This window comes from Syngnathus leptorhynchus, chromosome 15, assembly GCF_054491065.1.
Source record: "Syngnathus leptorhynchus isolate UIUO chromosome 15, UIUO_Slep, whole genome shotgun sequence".
Taxonomy (NCBI): domain Eukaryota; kingdom Metazoa; phylum Chordata; class Actinopteri; order Syngnathiformes; family Syngnathidae; genus Syngnathus; species Syngnathus leptorhynchus.
Window position 1 is genome coordinate 1,216,559 of NC_141209.1, and position 23,367 is coordinate 1,239,925.

The 23,367-nt window shown below is 41.9% G+C and overlaps 1 protein-coding gene across 5 annotated transcripts in view; it reads right to left on the minus strand.

Moving 5' to 3' along the window:
- Positions 1-23,367, minus strand: part of daam2 (dishevelled associated activator of morphogenesis 2) — a 48,643-nt gene that overhangs the window by 13,161 nt on the left and 12,115 nt on the right. For 3 of the 5 annotated variants that reach the window (XM_085931721.1, XM_085931720.1, XM_085931719.1), the window contains exons 2-8: positions 15,619-15,893; positions 10,559-10,648; positions 6,973-7,047; positions 4,813-4,907; positions 929-1,262; positions 678-788; positions 38-141 (exon numbers count right to left, since the gene is read on the minus strand). In XM_085931721.1, coding sequence (XP_085787847.1) covers positions 38-141; positions 678-788; positions 929-1,262; positions 4,813-4,907; positions 6,973-7,047; positions 10,559-10,648; positions 15,619-15,786 — 977 coding nt within the window. In that variant the 5' untranslated portion in view covers positions 15,787-15,893. Of the gene's footprint in view, positions 1-37; positions 142-677; positions 789-928; positions 1,263-1,412; positions 1,564-4,812; positions 4,908-6,972; positions 7,048-10,558; positions 10,649-10,812; positions 11,151-15,618; positions 15,894-23,367 lie in introns of those variants that run through there. The other 2 variants (XM_085931722.1, XM_085931723.1) reach the window with 2 other exon arrangements.

Sequence of the window (23,367 nt, forward strand, 5' to 3'; positions counted from 1 at the left end):
CTTGTGCTGATTTTTGTACCGCTTGATTGTCACTCACCGATCCAACGTGGCATTTTCGTGCTCTCGAAGCTTGTCAATGACTGGTTGGATGCCCAACATCAAGAATTCATACCTCAGGTGGAGGCGGAACTCCAGGCTTTCCTGGAGATAAAAGAGCACATGGCGGAATAACAAGATTAAATTGGTCACTTTCAGCATGAATTATTATTATTTTTTTTTTTTTACTGAATTTGAACATATCAATATCAATGAAAAATCAAGGAAAACTCCACGTTCTAGACTCAACTATGCAGAAAGGTAATGGAGATTTACAGCGAACACGCTCCTATGCGACGCAACCTTGGACCAATGTGAAAACAGGATGTCCAACTCTGCTCGTACATCAGTCTGCACCGCAAGGCTCAAACATCAAGTAACAATAAGCAACTCACATTTTTTTTGCGCGGAGGGGGAAGCACATTTGGGAGAAAAAAAATGCCAGTTCCAGAAGACTACATAGATCAAATTGTCATTGATTAGGGTGTTAGTATGTGCGCTCCAGATGGGATCAGGGCACAATCCAACATCCACAAAAGGAAGCAATCTTATTATTTTCAACATCGATGCAAATTTTAATTGATTTGATTGATTGTTTGACAGCGTCTGATCTAATATGTAGAGTATGTGTTGGAACTGACCTCTCCTGTTCCAGCGTTGAGCACAGCGTTGATGAAGGACATAATAGCGGTTTTCAAGTTGACCTCGTCCCTGTAGCGCCCCGTGCTCCTGTCCAGCTCATTCAGCAGCGTCTACAAATACATGGGAGAGTTTCTCGGTCATGCTGTTTAAGTCATAAAAGTCATGACTGTTATTTTCATAAATCACACACAAAATAACATACACTAAGGCGACACTCCGAGGGTTCAACATTTCAATGGGCTTGTCTCACCTGAAAACGAGTCCTCTCTGCGGCGTATTTCTGGTAGTGCGCCATGGCCTGCAATACTTTCTTGTGTCCGTCGGGTACCAAACACATTGCCCCGAGAATCTCCAGGACAGCCACTTTGGTTTTCACGTTTTCCGTCCGCAGGCTCTGCGAGATGGTGTTGATGCTCTGCGGGTGAGCCAGCACGTGCGCTCGACCCTGAGAATTGTTCATGAGAGCCTTGATGCACCCGATGACAGAAGTGTGCACGCGGCTCTCCGAGGTCTCGTAGTCCATGCTGCGCAGGAAGTTGAGCAGGCAGGTGAGGCCGTCCAGCTCGATGAAGCGCGTCACAAACCTGGAAAAGGCCAGGGTGAGAATTGAGTGACCTAGCTGCCATCTATTAATTCATTTTAGAACTAAGTTCGTTGCTGACTTTTAATATAATCAGTTCCTGTCCTATTGTACATCCAATTAAAAAAAAAAAAAAGACAAGGAGAATTCAAACCTCTGTGACATGTTGTTTGCAAGAGTAGCGGCTTCCAATATATATTTGACAGAAATAGACTTCTGTGATTAGGATTTTGTTTCTGTGCAAACGTCAATGCCAAAGCTACAGCCGCTTTTTTTATTTATTTAACTGGTTGTGATTTAGGCACACGAAAACAAGATGCTTCAATTCACACGACTCACTGGGGGTGACGGCCTCATCGCCATTGTTGTAACTCATCATTCCTTGATGTATCTAAGCAGTTGCTATGCACCGTATCTATTTTTTTCCTTTTATGATGTCATTTAGGCCTGGTGTGTCACGGTATATAAGCTCTGGTTGCTCAGTGACAAATGATCACTACCACATATGAACACGGCTCTCGCTCGCTGGTCTGAATAGAAGAGCCGCCAGCTATTAGCATCAAGCTGACAAGCTGAACGACAGACGGGATGTGTAAACACGGGCCGATGCACACAAATGAACTTTGTCAGATTCCCGATGGTCATGATGAATAATTTCAATCAGCAGGCTTGCGAGAGGGTGAGAAAAAAACCACACACAGAATGCATAGCTGATTGCATTGTTTTGACACCGTCAGATGGACACAGAGCGAGCCCTTCCCTTTGACTTTTTATAGGCATGGAAAAACCACAAAACGTGGAAATCAATATTGCCCCTACATTGAGGCCAGATGTTCTTCTACGTCGACACAATCAGTTCCAGATTTCAGGCAACACTTTACCTGGCGTGACCAACAAATTCCTCAAAGAAATAAAACAAATTGACAATGCATTTGGCTCACAGAAGCACCAGCAAACAAAGATTTTTTTTTCTCCTCCCTAAGGGCTGAAGACATCTATAAATAAATGCACCGTATTTGACACGGTATGGTAGCCACAAGGTGGAAGGCAAGCTTCACCTTCCAGCCCAGCGGTGATAAGTGAATCCAAGTACGAGTCCAAGTAGTTTGGCGGATTAGCCAAGAATTGCAAGACCACCTAAGCGAGAGATAATTTAGCCGGGAGAAAAAAATTCAAGCTGAGCAGTTGAGTAAAGAACGTATGCGGAGCTTTTCTTGGGAGTTCAAAAAGGTGAAATCAATAAACATCTGCCTTTTTTTCAGTGCAGTAGGAAACGTGGACATGCACCTAGACTTGGTGCGTAGCTTAAAAGAAATCTAAATTTAAAAAAAAAAGCACAACTTGGAATGTGTTGACACATACCAAAAATGACAGAAGAGCACACTGGTGGATCGTTGAAGCAGGTCCAAAGAGAGCGTCATGTGCGGCAGCGTTTAAGATTATTATCTTACGGAAATGATCGTAAAGCAATAAAAAAGGATCAGTTTGGATTTCAGTGGAACGAAGGAAGAGCACTTTGTCAAAAGCTCATTTAGGTCAGTAAACCTTCACACAACCCCAGCACAGCGCACTTCAATAAGAATACCTCGATAGTCTTGAGATTTTGTTTGGTGTACAGATTCCCAGTGAGCCACATGCAGCAAAAACATCGCCTCCAGATTCATGACTTTGTACATGTTAGCCACATGGCCCAGCTTGTCACTTTTAACAGCTCGGTGTCAATTTATATCGTGTATATATACAAAGGGCACGCATGCACAAGAAGTGTTTAACGATCATAAGCGCTTGCTTGTATGAACTCGCCTTAACCTCGAATGCCTAAATCAGAAGTCAACTGGTGCCAAGAATGTGCGAATCGCAGGGCCTTATCATAACAGGAAATGCCACGGTGGACAGAACAATCTACAAAATGTCACAATCAATAGAGCAGTAGATTTATTTATTTATCTTCGAGTGAGAAGGTGATGTGTTGGCTGAGAATGCGTTCGTTTATTTAAACCATCAACATACTGTCACCCAAATAATGTACAATGTAAGATAAGCTACTTTGTCACGATACTCCAAAGTTTTCTTTTTCAAAATGGAGTTGCTATGACTTATCTGGTAAATTTGTCAATTCAAAAAAATAAATAAACATGAAATAAAAGGTTCTTGTTTTGTTTCCTGATAGATATGAACAGCAGGACAAATATTGATCATTCATTTCTAGCAGCTCGCATGCTGTCCACTTTAAAAAGCATCTGGTGTGATGATGAGATTTTAGGCTGACGTGTTTGCATCCAGCTGTTATGTTTTGGAGTGCGATGCTACTTCTGTCCTTGCCACCTGGCTCCTTGCATGGCCACCATGTGTTTTTAACTCTGCAGCCAAACAAAAAGAGGTCTGAGGGCACAGGAGGGCTTTGTCACGCCACATAGCAGCTGGCTCTCTGGCTCGCGAGGAGGGACCACGGCCAATCCCGGCCGGCACTGACCCAACACATCCACGTATTGACATCACATGAGACATCAATACTCCCTTCAAACATGATCAGAGACAACATCAAGAGTAAAAGTTGAAAATGAAACACTCAATCAATCAATCAATGATCAATCAATTTCCGATTCAAATTCTCTCATTAACTTAATCATGCAGCTGTCATCAAACTGACACGCAATTTCCCTGAACACTCATTCTCGGAAATCAATCTGCTCTGCTGAGCATAGAAAAATATGACAACTCTAATAATGATAAGCGCAATCATGAATAATGCAGAGTCGCTACAATGATTTTTTTGAAGAGGTTAGTTAAATGAAACAATCAAAAACTCAATGAAAAATATCAAACAATATATATATATATATATATGACTGGAAAGAAATCACTTTTTTTTCCCCCCATAATTTGGTTGGTCTTACACCTTGTACTCAGGTGTGACTGTTGTTGGGTTTAAAACTTGTGCTTCTAATTCCAGAAAAGTTTTTCTTTCTGTTGGTGATTGTTCCTTTTTGTCTGGAACTATTCCTTCCTCAGAAGAATATTGTGAGAATGTATTTAATTAGCAATGAGGTACATTGGTTATCCAAAGCCTACTTAGATATCCACAACCCAGACATGACCCAGACACTAAGTCTACTGTGAGTATTTTCACGCTACACACAGAGGTTTGTCACATCATGGCCTCCTTAGAGAAAATACAAGCTTGCTTCCAGACCAATGCATCATTCAACTGGCCCAAGTTGAAAGACAGCGAGTGAGCAGCTGCTAATGGGGGAATGGAGGCAGTTTGTATCATTGAGGATATTGTGGCTGCTGGACAGCTGTCCTAATAGTCTAAAAATAACACCTAAGTACTAATATATGGAATGAGTCTCATGTTGACACATATTAACAGCCAATTAAATAATAACCCTGTCTAACATTCAAAAGACTTCAACTAATGGAAGTTTTTCACAACACCCCAAAAATATATTAAAAAAATATATATTTTTAAATATTAGTGAAAAAAAATCGCCAATAGATGAACATTGCCTTAAACAAGTGACTTTTGTCTCAATGAGATAAAATTTGCTGACCTCATTGGCTGAGTCCGAAGCGCCGTCTTCAGATCTTCCACTACCTTGTTCCTCATTTCCATTTCCTCTTCATCAAAGGCAAACAGGGTCTGCATCTGGTGAGAACATTGGAAAAAGCTGATGACCATCCAGTGAATCATTCAGAATTTGGATTTAATTTACAAACAGCACTTATAAACAGCATCTCTCTTTAGCAAGATGTTTTAGACACCGGAAACCCACAGTTAAAGTTATGTTGTTTCCTTTGAACAAACTCCAGCATGCCAGCAGTTAAAATCAAGATGGAGGAAAAGAGCAATGGAAAAAAAGAAGCTCCTCGTCCAGAGTTCGATATTTTGATGTAACATCAAGGCTACGTGTCATATCAAAGTGCTGCTCTGCTGACGTCCAACAGGACCGCAAGGTCTTCTGTTTAATTTATGCTCTTTCACCATTGAAGCTACATGGACAAGTAAGTGTGTTTTACAAGTAAGCAAGTCACAGTGGCTACCTACTAATTGACTGAAGAGGAATTTATTTAAAAGAGGGCTCCATTTTCTTAAACAAAAGGACATCTAGGTGTAAATATTCCACGGTGAGAAAGGACATACGACCTAACAATAAGTGCCCAGCTAAAAACAGCCTCCGTATGTTTGACGACTTCCCAACGTGTCCGACGTGTGAATGTTTAATGGAGAAAGAGCTCAGTCAAAACAACCATTGTGTCGACTTAGCCCTACGTCCAGATGGTAGAAACGCTCTTCGCCAAGAAGCTCTGGCAATAAATCCTTTGTGAGTCAACGGGAAGTTGGACACAAATGTCGGGGAGACAAATGCATCCTAGGTTCACCCTGTACACAAGTCTCTTTTTGACATCTGTTATTTGTAACCTGGGTCCAGTCTGCACATGGGGATATGATTAAAACCGCTTGGTGCAACAGACCAGGGTATTCCACTGAATGAGTATTTTGGAGCCACAACGATTCCCTGAAGCGCTGATGCTTCATTAACTGCACGAACAACGAGTACAACCAATCAAATTCTTAATTGGAACCATGAACGTGTGGAAAATAGGTTCGCAGAGTTTGTCGGTTCCCAGTTTTAAATTGAACCGAGACTGAAGAAAATGACCTTCGTAACATATCGATACGTCTCGGAATAGCTTATTACGTTTTGAGAAATATGTAACATGAAGGTGCAAACAAGCTCTAGTTGATTTGGGCTTGCGCTTCTGAGCTCTGATGCTGAATGTACAAAGTGACGCAACAGAGTAATGGAAACCCTCATCAGAGTAACCGCAAGAACATTTGAAATATCACTCAGTGGCCATGAAGTAATTTCAGGGATGTGATTGTGACATGATTTTATGAATGAACACCAAGATGCCGGGTTGCTCGGTAATCTTGTTGGGCCTCCAAGCAAAAATGAGCTCATGCAATAACTCGGCTACTGTAGAAGGAGGTTCTCCCTGGTGAGCTCTATCTCGTAGGAGCCAAGACGTGAAGTCATTGTCAAACAAATCAACTGCGGATTATTTGAACGTTCTCTTGTCAAGATGCTGCAAGGCAATGAAGAAATAATGTGCAAAAAATAGATTGCTCAAGAGATTTCTTGTGAAAGATTAAAACGAAGGATTTGCCTTATATGCACATGTAGTTTTCTTCTTGTATTTTGTGCAAGCTTTTTCTTTCTTAAGAACGCCCCTTGAAGTGTTTTATAATCTTGGAACATTTTTTTGTAGTCAGTCCGTCCATCCACATGGTTTCCAGCTGATGGCTCTGTGGGACAAATTGGCCTAACGTACAATAAGACAAAACAACTATCGCAGCAGTTGTGCTCAAAATAATACTGAGAGCATGGCTGACCACTTGTTTTCATTGGCAGCCCCAAAAAAAAAAATCACGGCGAGAAGTAATGAGCAGTTCCATCTTGGCCTCCCTCCATGTCTCTGACAACCATTCCCACTGAGTGTTGTGAGTAAAACCGGCCTGTTTGTCATCACAGTGTGGGAGAACGCTGGGGTCGCACCGATGGAATTTGGTCATGCAGTCAGCAAAGCATGACAATTAACCCACCCTCCCAAAAAAAAGAGTCACTTCTTCGTCCCATGCAGTAGGACAGCTGGGATTTATCAAGAATATCATTTATTTAGGAAATCCATTGAGAAGAAGTTAGACTTACAGCAGCCATGGAATTTATTCGGTCAATGTAGTAGTCAGGCCAGCTTGTAGCCAGCTTGTTCGGGTCTTCTTGTTCCTGTCCAGAGATAAATAAATAAAGTGTCAAACATTGATTCTTACTTTTAATGACCAAAAGGAAAAGGCAAATAAACCACATCTCATAATGTTCTACCTAGGACTGAAGACTATTGTGTGCAGGAACCAGACAGCCCCAAAATCTGATTAAGACTCAGATAATTACGATAATCAGCTTGGCAATGATACCTTTAAGAACTTTGGTGTTGTCTAATAATAACGATTTTGCACTTGGATTTATTGGATACTCATCAAAGTTCCCAGTGTTTGTCTGATCTGCACGGCACTCTGCCAATTTGTTAAGATAAAGTTAAATGTATCTGAATTACTGCATAAATTGTTCGAATACAATAGAAGTCAGTCAAACCGCAGACGTGCTCGGCACGCATTGCCAGACAGATCTTGAAGTTGAGATTAACCTTGGTTTGCCTCTTTCCAAAAAGCTCTTAAAAAAAAAAATTCAATGCAATTTACTCTTTCAGTTCCACAAGCAAGACTAAGTGGTGTAATTTATAGACTATTGTGTTCAAAGAATTATTTATTATAGAGCAGGGGTGCCCAGACTGTCTATTGTGGTTGACTGGTAGACCACGGACAGCTCCCAAGATGACCGTGAGGAATGAATACATTTTTCTAATATGTGTGTGTGTGGGGGGGGGCTTATAAGTAGACTGTATATTTAGTTAGTGTAGACTACAACCTGCGGACCTTGTCAGTCTCATGTCCAAAAAATGTGGGGAAACCTTTAACCTAAAGTAGCACATGATTTCCAATTCAATATCGAGATTCGATAATCATCTGATATCAGCTCCCCTGAAAAAACAGTATCGGATTATTCAAAACCTTGGATATTAGCACTCGTATACAAAAAAAAATCCATTATAGACTCGTCTCCTGCTGTTCTATCCAGCAGTGACTGGCTCTAGTATACAGACACAGCACGTAAGCCAAATGTTTGGAAGAAATGGATCGTATTTTCTCATACCTACTGTTACTGACTATTGTCAAGTCTCCTGTAATAATTCATGCCAAAGAAAATAAAAGCATGTATTGATATTGATGATATCGGTACTCTAGGTTGCAATATCGCTATCGAACCGGAAGCGATTGGGACAATCCGAGTTGGTATCACATATGGCTATTGCTAGTCATGGTTTGTGCGATGTTGACAGTGATTTAGTTGAATCATTTAGCCCATACAGTATTTGAAATATACTTGATTGTAAAAAAAAAAAAAAAATGCTGCTGTCGGTAGTCATATTTTATTCCTTTCCTTGCAAAATAGATTCCAGTTGCATGCTCAGCTGAAACATAGGAGCAGGAAGCCCATCATTTTCACTCACACGCAACATGCATTCCACGTGTCTGGTGACATTAAATACGATTTACATTCAAAGCTGGAGCAGAGGTGGAAAGGAATCCCCTGCAGACTGTGAAGTATTCTTATTCTGAAGGATATTCTTCTCCATATGACAATATTTTGATGGGTGTACTGACTGAAGCCAGAATTCACAAATATTTGACTGTGCGTGTGACAGATGGTTGGATTTTCAAGCGGGACTGGGACACAAGATTAGATGAAATTACACTTTTCAGATCCCTTTGGGTTATATAACAAGCCTTTCTCAACATCTAACAGCAGGAGTTACCAATTCCGGTCCCCAGGCCGGGTCAGAGACATTGGTGACTCCTGTCCTGCAGTGTTTCTCCGACAATAATAGATTTCACAGACTGCAAAAGTCCGACATACTACACAATCTAGCTTTTAAATCAACACTGCTCTCTGTGTAGTCACCGATGAAAGGTGCTGATCTGAAGTCTCCAAGTTCTTCCACAGTTCAACCTTAGTGGACCTTGCTTTGTACACGGAGCCACAGTTATGTTGGAGCAGAAAAGGGTCTTCCCTAAAATGTTCCCATGATGTAAGTAGCAAAGAATTCGCCAAAATGACTTCAATATACTCAAGCTTGTGTGTCATGGATCGTGCCCAGGCAGCTACAATAGCACTTTGTTGAAACATTGAGATATTATTCTGTAAGGAATATTCTGCATATTCTCCGATAGGCATTGAGGGAGATTGTCCAACATTCAAAACATTCTAAATCTCCATGGGGGGAGATTTATCTACGGAAGGCTAGCTTCGAAAATATCACCTAAAAAGACAGGAAATGGACAGGATATTAAATCCTTGGACATGATATAACACTTGCCATTGCCATTTCCTACAACATAACGGAATTGTACGAAGAGGGCAGCCAGCCTCAAGCACATGTGTGAAAGCCTTGAAAGATGTTCTACTGGACCCAGTTTCCATGTTACGCTCATTATTGTTGAAGGCAGCTCTGAAGCCACAGAGAAAGCTTTATTTGGCGTGTTTACGTGAAAACATACAAACGACCGAATCTGGGCCAAATTGTTTGAACTTGACGCCAACTCGAAACTCAACTGGCATTCTTTCATGGGTGGCCACGTTCGATCTTGGTTTCTTTTGCAGGTGAAGAAAAGTTAGCTGTCTCTCTGTTATATAACCACAACAAGCGACGACGTCGCCAAGCGGAGGAACACAAGGCAAGTAGTGTTCGTCACAGAGAGGAAGGAATGAGTGAGCAATATTTTGCGGTCTCTATGTTCAAATGGCTGCCACGCTGTCATTCCACAGAGGACAGGGCACTACTGTGCTAAAGCCGACCTACAAAAGTGCAGTGCAGCACTTGAAGTTTGTGAGTCTTTGCAGACAGTGTATATGGACTCCTGGCCACCTAAGCACACATAGACAAGTGAGGTATTCTACAATATTGCCTCCAACCATGAATGGAGTTTTTGTTTAGCTCTTCTTCCAGCTTGCTGACACGAGCAAGCCCGGTTTGGCCCCGTGCTTTTCTGACCACGACACACAGTTGTTTTATTTGTTTCACCTTTAAACCTATTTCACGCCGTCTCCTCCACGAGACCTGAACAGACCTCAGATTGTTTGCGTTTTCATGGTAACTCAAGAATGTCCAAACCTGTCATGTGTTTACTCATTTATGCCATCAGAAGCACTAAGCCTTCAAGAATTAGAGGCAAAAATCTTGGTTATATTAGCAAAGAGGCACAAGGGAGGGTTTAACGTCATCTGTTCAATTTTCTATTGAGAGAATGAGGAGCTGAATGTCATTTCCTGCAGAATATTTGACCACAAAGTGAGGCTGGAGTTTTTGGGAAAGGGATATTAAGCAAATGGGAGATGTTTTGGCAAGGCAATGGGGGTGAAATAGAGGGCTAACCAGAACTTTCATGGTATGTTGACTATCGTACAGCAGAGCTAGGACATAGGACACTTGCGACTTACGTATGTCGCTAATGTTTCCCATGTAAGATATTCTGCAAGCTGGTAATTCTTGTGCGTCATCGAGCAACAATGTTTATGCCAAAGCAGAAATGAGAAGTTGGGTTTGGGCCCGACTGTGTGGCTGAGCTGATTTAAAAACTGGCTCGGGTGAAAGCTGCCCTTCAATAACAAAAGAACTTACCTTCTTTTTACTGCAGTAGATTTGCCATTTCTTCTCATCTGGCAAAGCAAACATGGCCTCCCTATTCTTATCCGTCAAATCCAACTCGTCCTGTAACAAAGAAGAATTCATTTTTGGAATAATTCTATACGTTTATACATACAGGTCATTTTTTTATTGATACATTTTGCTATATCCATCTACAGAGACAATCATGAATTCGCAGGGTGAAAATGACTTGTCCAATCCTCTCCCGACCACAGAAGACTATTTACATTCACTCCGTTGCTCTGTTCAATTCCTCAGCCGTGCACACGGAGCCTCCTTCTCCTTTTGAAATGCATATGAGCCCAGGAAACGAGTCCATGTTTGCCAAAGAGGAAAAGAAAAGTATTGAGAGGACATACATTGCTAAATCTGGAACAGGAGACAGAACAAGAAATGCCTTCATGGACAAAGAGGAAGGCAATGAATAAATCAAAAACTGTCGGACAACAAAAAACATCAAGGATATGATGAGGTCCTTAAGAAGCAGGGCTTTGTGCTCCAGCTAAAACTAATCGCATCATAATGGTTTTGGGACCATGACGTCAACCAGAAGCACCGCGACCCCCAAGGTCCCCCCTCGACTGAGGATGGCCAACCGCGCCAGGGGTAGGGGGGCCCCCTTGAAACCAGCCTCGGAGCTTTTTTTTTTTATTGAATCTATTGAGCTGAGTGAGGTGCATGCTGCGAGCCTGACACGTTAAAGAGTGACATCATCTCTCATCCATTGCTTTGAATACCAGAACCAATTATAGTGAGTTTTAAAAAGGAACAAGCTGAATGGTGTGAACTTGAAGGACATCCAGATAGAAGCCTCAAAGGAGCTTGAAAATCACAGGTCCATGCATTTTTCATTTCATTGACTGCGACTCTCACCCCAATATGGTCCCCTCAAGGTCTGTACCCACCACAGAGGTCCATTTAACATTTACTGATTTTGATTTAAACCGCACACTACTCCTCACATTCTACGGCTAAGAAATCAAATCGGAGAAGTCGGTTCGTCTCCAGCGGGCCCTGTCGCTTTTTCGCCGGGTCAAAACCCTGATGTCCAAGCTGTAGCTAATTACAAGACCTGATACTGGGAGCTTGTGCGGGAATCTGTGAAAATAAGACTTTTGGATTCAAACCAGATGGGAGCTGAAGCCAACAGTTGATCTCCGGCTACTTCACTCTGCCTCAGGGCTCTCGATTTAATGTCCGAGGTGGAGGAGAGATACGGGATGTGAAAGAAGAGTGTACGCAATGAAAAACAGGCTTGAAGCATCTGCGGAATGCAGGATTCTACAGTTTAGGGGATGTTTATGTTTACTTAAGGCTTTTTTTACGTAACACTTAAATGACTGAGTGCTTGAAATTGCAGAGTAGCAAGAGGAGGAAAAAAAGAAAGGGGAGAAGAAGGGCTAACACATCCTCTAAAGCACTCACCACATTTTTGGGTGACGTGAGGATAAGCGGTTTGGATGATGAATGAATGAATGAATGAATGAATATTATTATCTGACTCCACTGTCAAAATCTCAATACGTTGAACTGTTTATATGGGGACAGAGACGAGATGTTTTTTCTTTTCCTTTTGATGTCACTGACCATGAGAGAATGTGCACACGCACCCACGAGTTGTGTTGGAATACATCTGCGCAAGAAAACGTAGAGCAGAGATGAGATGTGGAAATTGGGTGGGCGAAGGATTTTTTTGTCACAACAGCCAAATGCAACAAAATGATTTTTCCTTTCCTCTACCTCCACCTCTCTTCATGTTCCCATAGCAGATTTGCATCGCATGTTCTTCCCTTATGACCTTAACGCAACAGGCCAAAACACTGAAAATGTGAAAATTCCCAAACATATTCCGCCTGGGCTGTACAGAACCTGTGCCCCGGTACATCGCCCGCCGCCAAACACACTCCAGTTGGGAATTCATATAAACCAAAGCTAATATTGATACACCTGCTGCTCAAAAAGGGAAAATACATACCTTAGGCTACTGAGACCTTTGACAGCCTATTGACTACGGTAATGTTACAAATCAAAACGGTTGTCACGGTGTTGATGTGACGGACAGGCCTTATCATTCAATTTCCTGTTTCACGAGGCCAGTTGGCTTCTCAAATGTGCTGAATAATATTGAATACTGAGACAATATGAAAGAAAAAAAAAAGAGTGAGGCAACGGAAGTAAAGTCCAGAGAGAAAATGGGGGCTCTTGGTACCTTGAGAGGCTAGAAATCTGTGTTAACTGTGAAAATTGACAAAGTGCATCAAATGTCTGAAAAAATATGCCGACAGGAAGAGCGGAGGATGACTGAGTGTGAACGTGCGGGATAAAAAAGGGAGTGGGGTTATTATCTTGAGACCACTGAGTTCCAATGTGTCAGACTCCACCTAAAGGGGAAGTGTGCGCTCCAAGAATGACATCCTGCCTGGAGGGAACGTTTATTAACCGTTATTTCAAAAGTGCCTTGAAGCATATTTCACACTGGCTACCATGGAGGCATAAAACACGCCCTGCAGGCATCCTGGGCAGAATAGGAACCCCGATGAAAGAAAGTTATATTAGGCCTCGGGGGAATCATAGAAAAAAGTTTCTGTCTGTAATTAATTATTGAATTAAATCAACATTAAATCTAAGACCTTGTTTTTGAAGGTACAATGCCCAACTTTTTTTTTTTAAGGAAATATTCTGAGCAATGAGTGTAAATTTAATTAGAAGATGGCAAGACTTATAAATACAGACATAAACTTGATAAAAGTAAAACATTACAGTCTGATCGGCTTAGTTTTTCTTTGCAAGACATCGCGTCAAAAACTCAAAACTAGTGCCTCAAAGAAAACCTGCTTCCTGCCTCCCTCATAAACTCTAAATAAGGCTTGACCACTTCCATAATATGGTTCCACTCATAGTAACATTAAAATTATGAGTTGAAAAGCCCAGACAGACAACTGGAAATGCGTGTTGGAGGAAAGACCAAAGGAAGTCGGCCTCATCCCAGGGCGTGCCCTGGACTGAGGCCATCAATGAAGCAAGCCACTGCTTAAATAAATAAAGTCCCACATTTTGCCAAACCTGATAGTAGAAAGACTAATGTTCTTTTTCTTTGGCTCAGAAAGTCAGAAATTAAATAGCAAGGGCAGAACAAAATAAAACCAATTGTGAGGGTACAGAAAAACGACAGTCGGTGTGATGATGTCACGTTTGGGATTTGCCTGACATTGTTTCAACCTCGTCAATCTTCACGCATAGCCTCAGTCAATGAGGCTGAAAGAGAACGAGGGGCAGAGGAGGAGTGGCTCATTGGATCATTTCAAGGCCCATGCTGAAATGTCCTTGAGCCTCAGCCATGCGTTTATGAATGAATGTGTGTGTGTGTGTGTGGTAGCAGTTGGATTGACTAGAAAATGAATTAATGACATAATTACAGTCTCTTCACCATTCATCTCAAGTGTTGAGTGGAAAAGTGGATTTCAGTCAGTCTGAAATAAGAAATATATATATAGCGTGTATGTGGCAGCAGCGGCAGTCGTTTGGATTTGGTTTAAGAACTTGATATTGGATATTTAATTGGCGAGGCATCGAACATCCAAATTTCCAGAATACTTGCCATCTTCACTTTGACATTTCTCAATCAGAAAGTGGACAAACGATGATGATTCTGCACTGGGACCATATGAATTGGGCTCCGCCGAATTGTGGCTCCATCTTCAAAAAAAAGTCAGGCAGATATTTTAAGTTTTTTGTTCATTTTTGCAAATGAAAAATTTAAATTTCTGATTATAATCACTAGGAATGGTTGTCAATCTTTTTGACTGGGCAGCACTGAGAGCATGAGCCCAGCTTGCATCTCTGCAAGATCCCATTAAGGACTCTGGAGGTGGTTTCCTCCTACACTTGGCCCAGATCTGTCGCTCCCACTCCAGAGGCTCCATTGAGTCTTATTCACCTCCTCAAGAGAGTCTTTCATAGCAATAATCCCCTCGCACTGTTGTCAAGGAAACCCGCTAATATGCGTCTTAATTTCACTCTGTGATACAAAGCTTATGTTACAAATATTATTGTCAAGACCATGTGACTAGTCAATCTACATTCCGGCTCTTCAGGTTGTTAGAATACGTTGGAGGTAGCCCAATCGGGAAAGCAGATGGGGAATGCCGATGACTTATCCAGATTACCATCGACGGGTAGAAGCGTTTTGTGTATTGGTTAGCAAATATGAATCAAGTTGTCACAATGAGTGATGGACTAACAGGAGCATTTCTTTCACATCTCTTTTGGATGAGAACTCATAACTGCAGCTCTCAATGCTGTGAAGCTTCTCAAAAGCCAAACAGAGACATGACCCCCGGACACTGAACATCTGAGCTTGTGAAAAACAAAGTGCCAATCCAACCATCTCGAGAGTAATCTATTCACAATATGTGGAAGGGACCTGAGCCAATAGGATGAGAGAACGCCAAATCCTCTTTTCCTCAAGGGTCAAAATGTTGCAAGAGGTTTTGATATCAAGTACGGCTCCCACTGTTTTGATGGCTGTTCCTCTCAGGCATCCGTGTCAGGCTCATCAGCGGAAGTTGAAGAGAAAATATTGACTCCAAAATAAGCAGCAAATCCTCCTGTCCTTGTGACATCGGAAAGTTCTGCCTTATGAAAGGCAGATTGAACATGCCAGCCATATCTTCCTCTGTGAAAAGTAGCAAATGTAAAACAAAGGAAAATGTAAAAACGCAGCGATGCAGACACTTCCATAGAGAATCACTCGGAAGAATCATTTCTGGGAAACCTCGGCCTTGATAACAATGAAATATTTTGCAATGTCAAAGGAATGTCGATTTCCCCTAGCTTCTCCTGAATTGATCTGGACAGCTGCAGTAATCTATTCTGTTGGCGGTGAAGTTTAGCATCCAAGACAAAGACACGAGTGTGCCAGGAACACTCTTGTAGCCAAAGTGCTGAAAACATTTGGAAATGCGGATAGTTCAAAAGGAACTGAGATGAAGTTGGGTGTAAAAGAACAAAAACAGCGTGAGGTAGACACTTACCACCAGCTCTGAGAAGCGAGCATGCAGCTCCTCAGCGGGCGGCATGGGGGCACTGAATTCCAGTAGCTGCAAGGGCACGCTGTCCTTTAGGTTGATCTCCGGGGGCTCGCTGCTACCGAAGCAGCACAGGAACCCCAGGCCCGCCCTCGTCCTCTTCCTGGGGGGCATGGTGCTTGCGGTAACACACGTGGCAGTGGTGGAGTGGAAGCCAAAATGTTTAGGAAGGGACCAAGGGGGGGATGAAGAGGTCAAGGCTGCTATCTAGGGGGCATGATCTGGAAGGAAAGAAGAAAGAAACATTTGATCGAGCTGAAAGTTTCCATCAAGTGATAAAAAATCCACAATCACTGACGAAACCAAAGTTCAAATGTTCTTCCGTTTATCTAAGCGGACGGGCAAAGATCAGTGCAAAAAAGACAACAGAGTCAGCGGGGACGTGGATGATATGCGCAGCTGTCACTTCCAATTGGACAAAGGGACCTCTTGTCCGCGAGGTACAATCGCGCCTCGGCAGTGTGTCTGTGAGTCGTTGTTCGGACACCGAGCCGCCCTAACGGCGCCCTTTCGCTTTTCAATAGAGCAGACTGTGTGTGTGCGCGAGTACGTGTACAGTAGTGAATAACAACAACTAGACTTGGAGTCAAGCGATGAATAGGACACATGAACCCTGGAGGATTTCCTCAGTGCTACAAAAGGGATATGGGTGGTCAGTGAATGAAGGAATAATGCAGAGTTTACACGACCACATGTTACGCCCACTGCCTTTTACAAATGGCAACAGTTTATCAGCATTTTGTGACCAAAGTAGAAGTAAATCTAGCAGAAAGGTTTGACCAAAAAGCTTCCTTTTGGGAGTACTGTTTGAGCTGGTGACAAGAAATAGGATGAATGCAGTTAACTCATTCATGGATCCATTCGAAGTTGGCTGGCAGTGAACGAGTGAAATATTCATATTGTTTTCGCATTTGATGTATTTTCTGATGTTTATGCATCATGGATGATGTATGCAACAAGAAATAGTATGAGTGAGATTTCTGCAAGAAACTACGATCTGCTTGATGTTTAGTGAGAACGACTGCTCGCCATTTCTCTGCCTCACTCTCATATGCGCTGAGCTGCGCTGCGCTGCGCTGAGGCGTTCTCATTTCGTTGACTAAAAATAGACGGCTGCTAAATTTTTTATGAACGCGCCAGGCCTTCAGCATGAGCTTAAAAGAGAGATAAAGGGAAAAGAGAAAAAAAACAAAAAAACAGTGGCCTTCCTTCTAACAATGCTAATTTTCTTTTTCTGCTTCCTTGCATGTGTCTTGTGTCGGCGAGAGCAGAGTTGTGCGTTGCTGTAAATAAAATGTTTTTCTTCTTCACTTGTAGGTTGCGTCCTCTGAGACATCAGGATCAAATTAACAATAGGCCTCCTCTGCTTATCGTTTCTATCTATAATGTGGTCTATACTTTTTCAATTTCCTAGCAGTTATTGAATAAGTTGAGTTGAATTGAAATTAATTGAATTACCACAAATGAGATAATAATATTTGGGTCCTCTGAGGGTCTGGCCTACTTGCTTAATTACTGCATCTTATTGCAGGAAAGGCAAACACACACGTTGTGAGGGCTTTTTTTTCTTCATTTTATTTTTAATACATGCAATACATGTGCGGTCAGTCTTCACTCAACAGCAGTTCTGCTGGCTTGCTTCCAGCCTAGGCAAAGTAGGCCAGGGACAAATATATACACGGTAGGATGTATATACAGCAGCCAATAGATAGAAATAGGAATCTAATATCCTGTTACAATATATAGTAAAAGGAGATCCAAAGAATCGTACACGCTCATGACTTTGTCATTGTCCAGCGGAGTCGTCCAAAGGCACCAAGTGACCAAAAAAGAAAAAATGAAATGACCTGGCTTCCTGCATGAATTGGCTTCTTTTTTTTTTTGACAAAGGACAAATCTGAAGCAATATTATTTGAACAGCAGTGGTTTTACATTTCATAGAATTGTTAAGCTGCCAGACATTTCTGAAGTTTTTAGCTGACACTCTGGGATTTTTCTTCTGTGCTTTGCTCTTCAAATCATATTTCGAGAGCGGCCACTTCTCGAGAGCGTGGCAACAGTACTGAACAGTGCTCAACTTTGTCGAGTGGGGGCTTCACTACGAGGTGTGGATGATGACTCTGTCCTTCAATTCACATTGTGAGATATTTGCAGTGGCATTCTTTATCGACGCTTGAGCGGCGCAAGAGTTACGATTACACTTTCTATTTTGTTTCTTATCCGTCTTATCTAGATACTCGCTGGTGGCCCGAGTGTAAACCAGGTCATTTCCAATTCTGTCCATATTGCACAGCCCATATTGTGTTTGTCTATTGTTGTGTCTTAAATGACGTGCAGATGGCTTGCAGAAATGCAAGAAATTCCAAAGGGTTCACAGGCTTTAAAAAAAAAAAAAGATTCAAACGATATGGTTGGCTCAGTAGGTGAAAGTAAAAGTTATTCTTGGCAGAAACAGAGAATGCCAAGCAGCATATGAAAATACAGTCATCTCAATGTCATTGAAAATGTGGGCACAAAGCAGAACTAAAGTAAAACATCTGCTCCCAAACCATGACTGGCACTTTGAGAGTTAGCCTAGAAATGCTGAGCAGATGTGAAGGCAAATAGAACATTTGGGAGGAAAAAAAAAAAAAAGGGCCTCTTTGGTTGTCCTTGGTCACACAGTCTCTATGAATGACGTCAAGTGAGATGCCAACATGTGCTCAATTTATTTATATTGACCAAGGAATCAAAAACCCTCAAATGCTCCCTTAGGGCTCATCTACGCCAGAGCCTCTGGAGACCTTAAAGGTTTCTGCTCAAGTAATGCCGTCACGAGTGTGCGTAAATGACACATTTGAGTGGACCTGAGAATGTGCGCAACCAGAAAACTCACTCAAGCACGTGGGAGAACGTGACCCTTAGTGCTTAAAGTACTTTTCGCATACCATCTTCGACTTAAGCCATATTATTTTATTTTGATGTTTTGCCCATCTATGATAATTATTTCTCAACAAATGAGGTCGACCCTGAAATTATTATTTTGAATGACTGACTGAAAAAGTCAGTCTTTGGCTTTGAAAAAGCAAGTGCTAATTGGAGCCATCTTAGTGTGATGCCAGAACATCAAATTTCACTAACACACATGCACACACAATCCCGTGGCAAGCGTGAAACCACAGAAGCACTTTGATGAACATGCTGCGTGGTGCGCATACAATCACGTTCACACTTTTAAAAAAAAAAATCACACACTCCCACTAGAGGCTCGGATGCGAGCACATTTTGCATACTCACACACTGTGAGCCCTGAAGTAGAGAAACGAACGAGCCTGCCGGCAACTCCGAGTCTTGGTCTGGAGCGTAGCCAAGCATAGCGAGAGAGAGAGACACACACACACACACAGGGATGTGATGCGAGGAAGGTGATGGAAGGTGGCAGGGAGCTTGAAAGGGAGATACTGCTGCCACTTCTCATTCAAGCCACTAACTCCCTGCATGGTCCCCTGTGGCTGGAAGTAGGTCAGTGCAGGAGGAGGGAGCAGCAGTGACGAGAGAGAGAGAGGGGCGTGCGTGCGTGCGTGGGTTGTTGGGGTGGGGGTCGCTTAAGATAGAAGAGGTGTGAGTCTATCCATGCACAGTGGATCAGTCCATCAAACATTTGCGCCTGAATGATTTCATTTCCTCTCCACAACATCCATCACGTCACCATACTTTCTAGAAGGAAAGGCAACGACGTATAAAGTACATCAAGCTCCCGCTTTGGCCGTCACTGGTGATTGGAAACGTACGCTTGAATTGTAGCTTCATCATATCTTCGATATGCTACAGTACATTTGTTGCAACATGCTCATCTGTTAAGAAATGGACTGCTTACTTTTTGCTGCATTTTTCATCTTTACATCATGTCAATCTAATTGTGCATTGTCCAGCAGTTTCCACATGGTCTAAAAGACAGACTTATATCATGTTAACAAATGAAAATCAGACAAATGCAGATCATACAGTTCATTAGCTATATGTCTCATGAAATCGTGGTTCCGTTTTTGCAGCGTCCCTGTGTGGTAATATTTTTCGCGTAATATCATGGGATTTTTGCAGCCATTATTTTTCCACTCTGACTTTTACTACTGACTAATATACCGTATTTTTCGGACCGTTGGACACACAGTATTATCAGGCACAATATCAATGAAGGGGTCTATTTTCAAATATTTTCATAGGTAAGGCGCTCTGGGTTATAAATCAGGAGGAATTTAACTTTATTTACCTTCTTGTCCAACACACTGTAATGACATTATGCCGCCAGTATTAACTATTTGGCTAGTAGGACACAACTTGCCATGATGCTTAGCAAAACATCCAAGTGTGTTTAGTGGAGCAATACTGGATGCTTGTGCCCTAGACGTGGCCTCACCAAAATTCCCTCCCTTGTGTCTGCATGTCTGTCCAGTGACTAATGGACCAAGGCTCAATTTTTGATCTCCTTACAAAGCAATTGAGTGGAGGCCAAATCACCTTAGACACAGAGAAGTCTTTCTTTCAGGGAGACCCACGGCCCACCCACGGCCCACCCACGGCTACTGTTTCAGGCCAACAACATTAGTCTAAGCTTACTGTGGTCAGAGGTCATATCGTGTGAAAAGCAGTTCTAATAACAGAGAATACATGGCCATCAGAAATGAGATGTATCATCATAACCCTTTTTTGTTTTAATTGTGCATACAGTAATTAAATGAATAATGGTGACGATTAACAAAAGAATGTCCACGTGCAAAATGAGATAGCACTCAAATTCCTGAGGGGTGACATCACCCATCTATTCTGGTACGGATCTCAGTGACAGGGCAGGCAGGGTGCAACCGCCTTAAAGGACAAATGACTTCAACTTTTTTCACTACGACAGGTAGCAACAATATGAAACCTGCTTAACTGCCCTCCAAATTAAACTAACAAACGAAACAATATATTGACGATTCCATATCCAACTTTGATTTTGTGCCTACGTGCATCTTTTCCAAGGATCGGAAATCCACCCTTTCCTTAAGCCGCCCCCTCCATTTTTTTCTTCCCACCCTAATTAGAGTGGCTGTTTGAATTGCTTCCTCTTTACCAATCTGCAATCAGATATGGGATGCTATGAAGATGACACAGCCAAGAAACCTGTTCAGCTGTTGATCTGGAAGCTACGTCCTCCAACAGTGTCAGTGTAACTTAAGGCAATTATTCTATTTTCTGGAAATCAAAATGACTTTTGCACCTGTACACAAACATTAAAGTAGCAACTTGACAAGTGGCAGATATTTGTGTGGTTCAGAAGGAACATGGAATGAGCACTTCATTCCAAAGGCTGCTACAATTCTCCATAACAAACACAATTGATTACTAAACCAGACAACCTACTAGTGCCCACACTTTTCGTGAATCATTTTCCATTCTCTAAAAATATTGTCCAATTTCAAACTTCTTAAAAAAAGAACAAAATGTCTACTTACTATGTGGGATATCCTCTCAATATCACATGATAAGCCATTTAAGTGCTCGTTTCACAGCCAACCTTTTGAGAATTCTCTGAGGTCTAGTTGGCTTGCAGCCTACACGAAAACAAACAAGCACGTCTGGTTTTAACAAGGCCAAGAGGCACAGTAATCCACCTCGCTAATAAAAAGGAAATGCCAATACCAAACCACTGGAAAAAGACGTGTGGCTGACGATACTGTATGTTTCTAATTCTCCAGGGATGTCGTTAATAGTACTTTCATTTTGGCTTGATTCGTGCAAAAAAAAAACCTAAACCAAGTCATTTCCTGGTGTGTGGAGTGGTCATGATTGCATAGACCACATGAGGCTTTGTGGCACTGTGCAGTTAGATCATGTTTTGCTTTGATGTGCCCAAAACAGAATTACAAGCCTTAAATTGAACAGTTGCAGGCAAGTCTTCAATCGCTAATTGACAAGTTGTACGAAGCAAAGGCACATGTGCATTGGAAGACGGCGTGACAGCCATCAATATGTTTGTGTGGGGAAAAATTTCAAAGGGCTGCCAATGAGTTTGTTTCTGTTCAGACTTCAGATTGTGTTTTATGATCCTTCTTCCTAAATTCATCCACATGTTGCAAACAGATTCACGTCACCAACGGCAGCTGTTAAAAGCTTTCGCTGCTAACACAATGCTTTTTTTGCAATTCTCATCTATACTCATAATTCAAACGGGATTAATTTTCTTACGACTCTACATTCCAAAGGCTCCGACGTTGCCACATGTTAACACGAAATGTAATCCTTGGCATCGTTTTTCGTAAAGATCCAACGCTTGCCAGATCAAATGGTTCATATTCCAAAACGATGGGGTCAGCACTCCAGTCGTGTGTTTTCGACCTAGACAAACACCTTTTATGACATGGACATTTTGTTTGACATAAATGGAGTGTTTGAGCTGGCTACCATGTTTGAAAGGATTCTGGGTGTCCAACAATCTAAAGGTTGTTTAAACAGAGCATATGTGCTTTTTGCCAAATGACACACTTGCAGATCCATCCAGCCCTTTTCTACGCCACTTATTGTCTCCAGAGTCCATAGCGTGCAAATGGGGACTGTCAATCAGAGCGCACATATAGAAACTGACAACAAGTTACGTGAATGAACCGCTCCATTATTGTGACCTCAAAATAAATTTGGGACTTATTTTCACCTTCTTATCCTCTATATAAAAATGTTTTTCCATGTCATAAAATGAAGAATGTCATATAGTCTGCATTCACAAAGCTATTAATATTGCTTGTATGAGGTCAACAGCTGCAACAGAGGACAAGGGGCTTCTGGGCAATCTCTGGAATTCTCTCCTAGGACACTTATAGGCACACAAATTGGGGTAGCCCTATGAGGGGACCAGCAGTTTTTCCTTTTTAAATAGCCTGAAGTAATATAAGACTGAATTGAGCCACTGATATGCTTTCACGTCATAAGCCCTGGAAAGTGTGTCACTGGCACAATGACTGGACAGCATCATTTGTGAGCATTTTATGTGATGAGAATGATCTGATAGTAATATTCAAGCAGCTTTTGAGACATTTGTTGTTTTTTTAGCGATGCTAATGATCAAGGTTGTTAAGCTGCCAGTCAACAGCTGGGTCTCCACGGTAGCCTCACTCTCCCGACTAATCCTGAGAGAGCACTTCATACATCAATAATGCTCAATAAAATATGAAAAGACCCAAGAGTGCTGACGGCAGCAGGGGATGCGGCAAAAAGTACGCATGCAACGTGTGAGTCCTCAACTTTGCCGCTTTCCCAACATGTTGAATCTTTTAGTGGTTTTCACTGTGATTGACCCTCGTCACATAAGCGTGAATGGAGGAGAAACACTCAAATGTCAACACTATTTTGTTCATATAGAAAACCTATTACAAGGACAAGACAAAAGAAAGTAATATTTATCTTTAACAAAGAATTACAAAGAATAAAATACAAAAGTGTTTCTCTCTGGCTTGTAGTGTATACGTAAATTCAAATGCAGCCTCGAGTAAAAGCAATAGTTAAAGAAGTCCAGTTTGAACCAAAAAGAACTGAGGTGTCTGTATGGAATGTTTTCCATCCATAAAATATCAGACTAAGGAAAACCTTACAAAGAGTATCCGTAACCAATTTCATATGTGGAAATTTGGAGTGCTGATGCATAAAACTTTCATCAGCATGCATTTGACACACTGGGAGGAT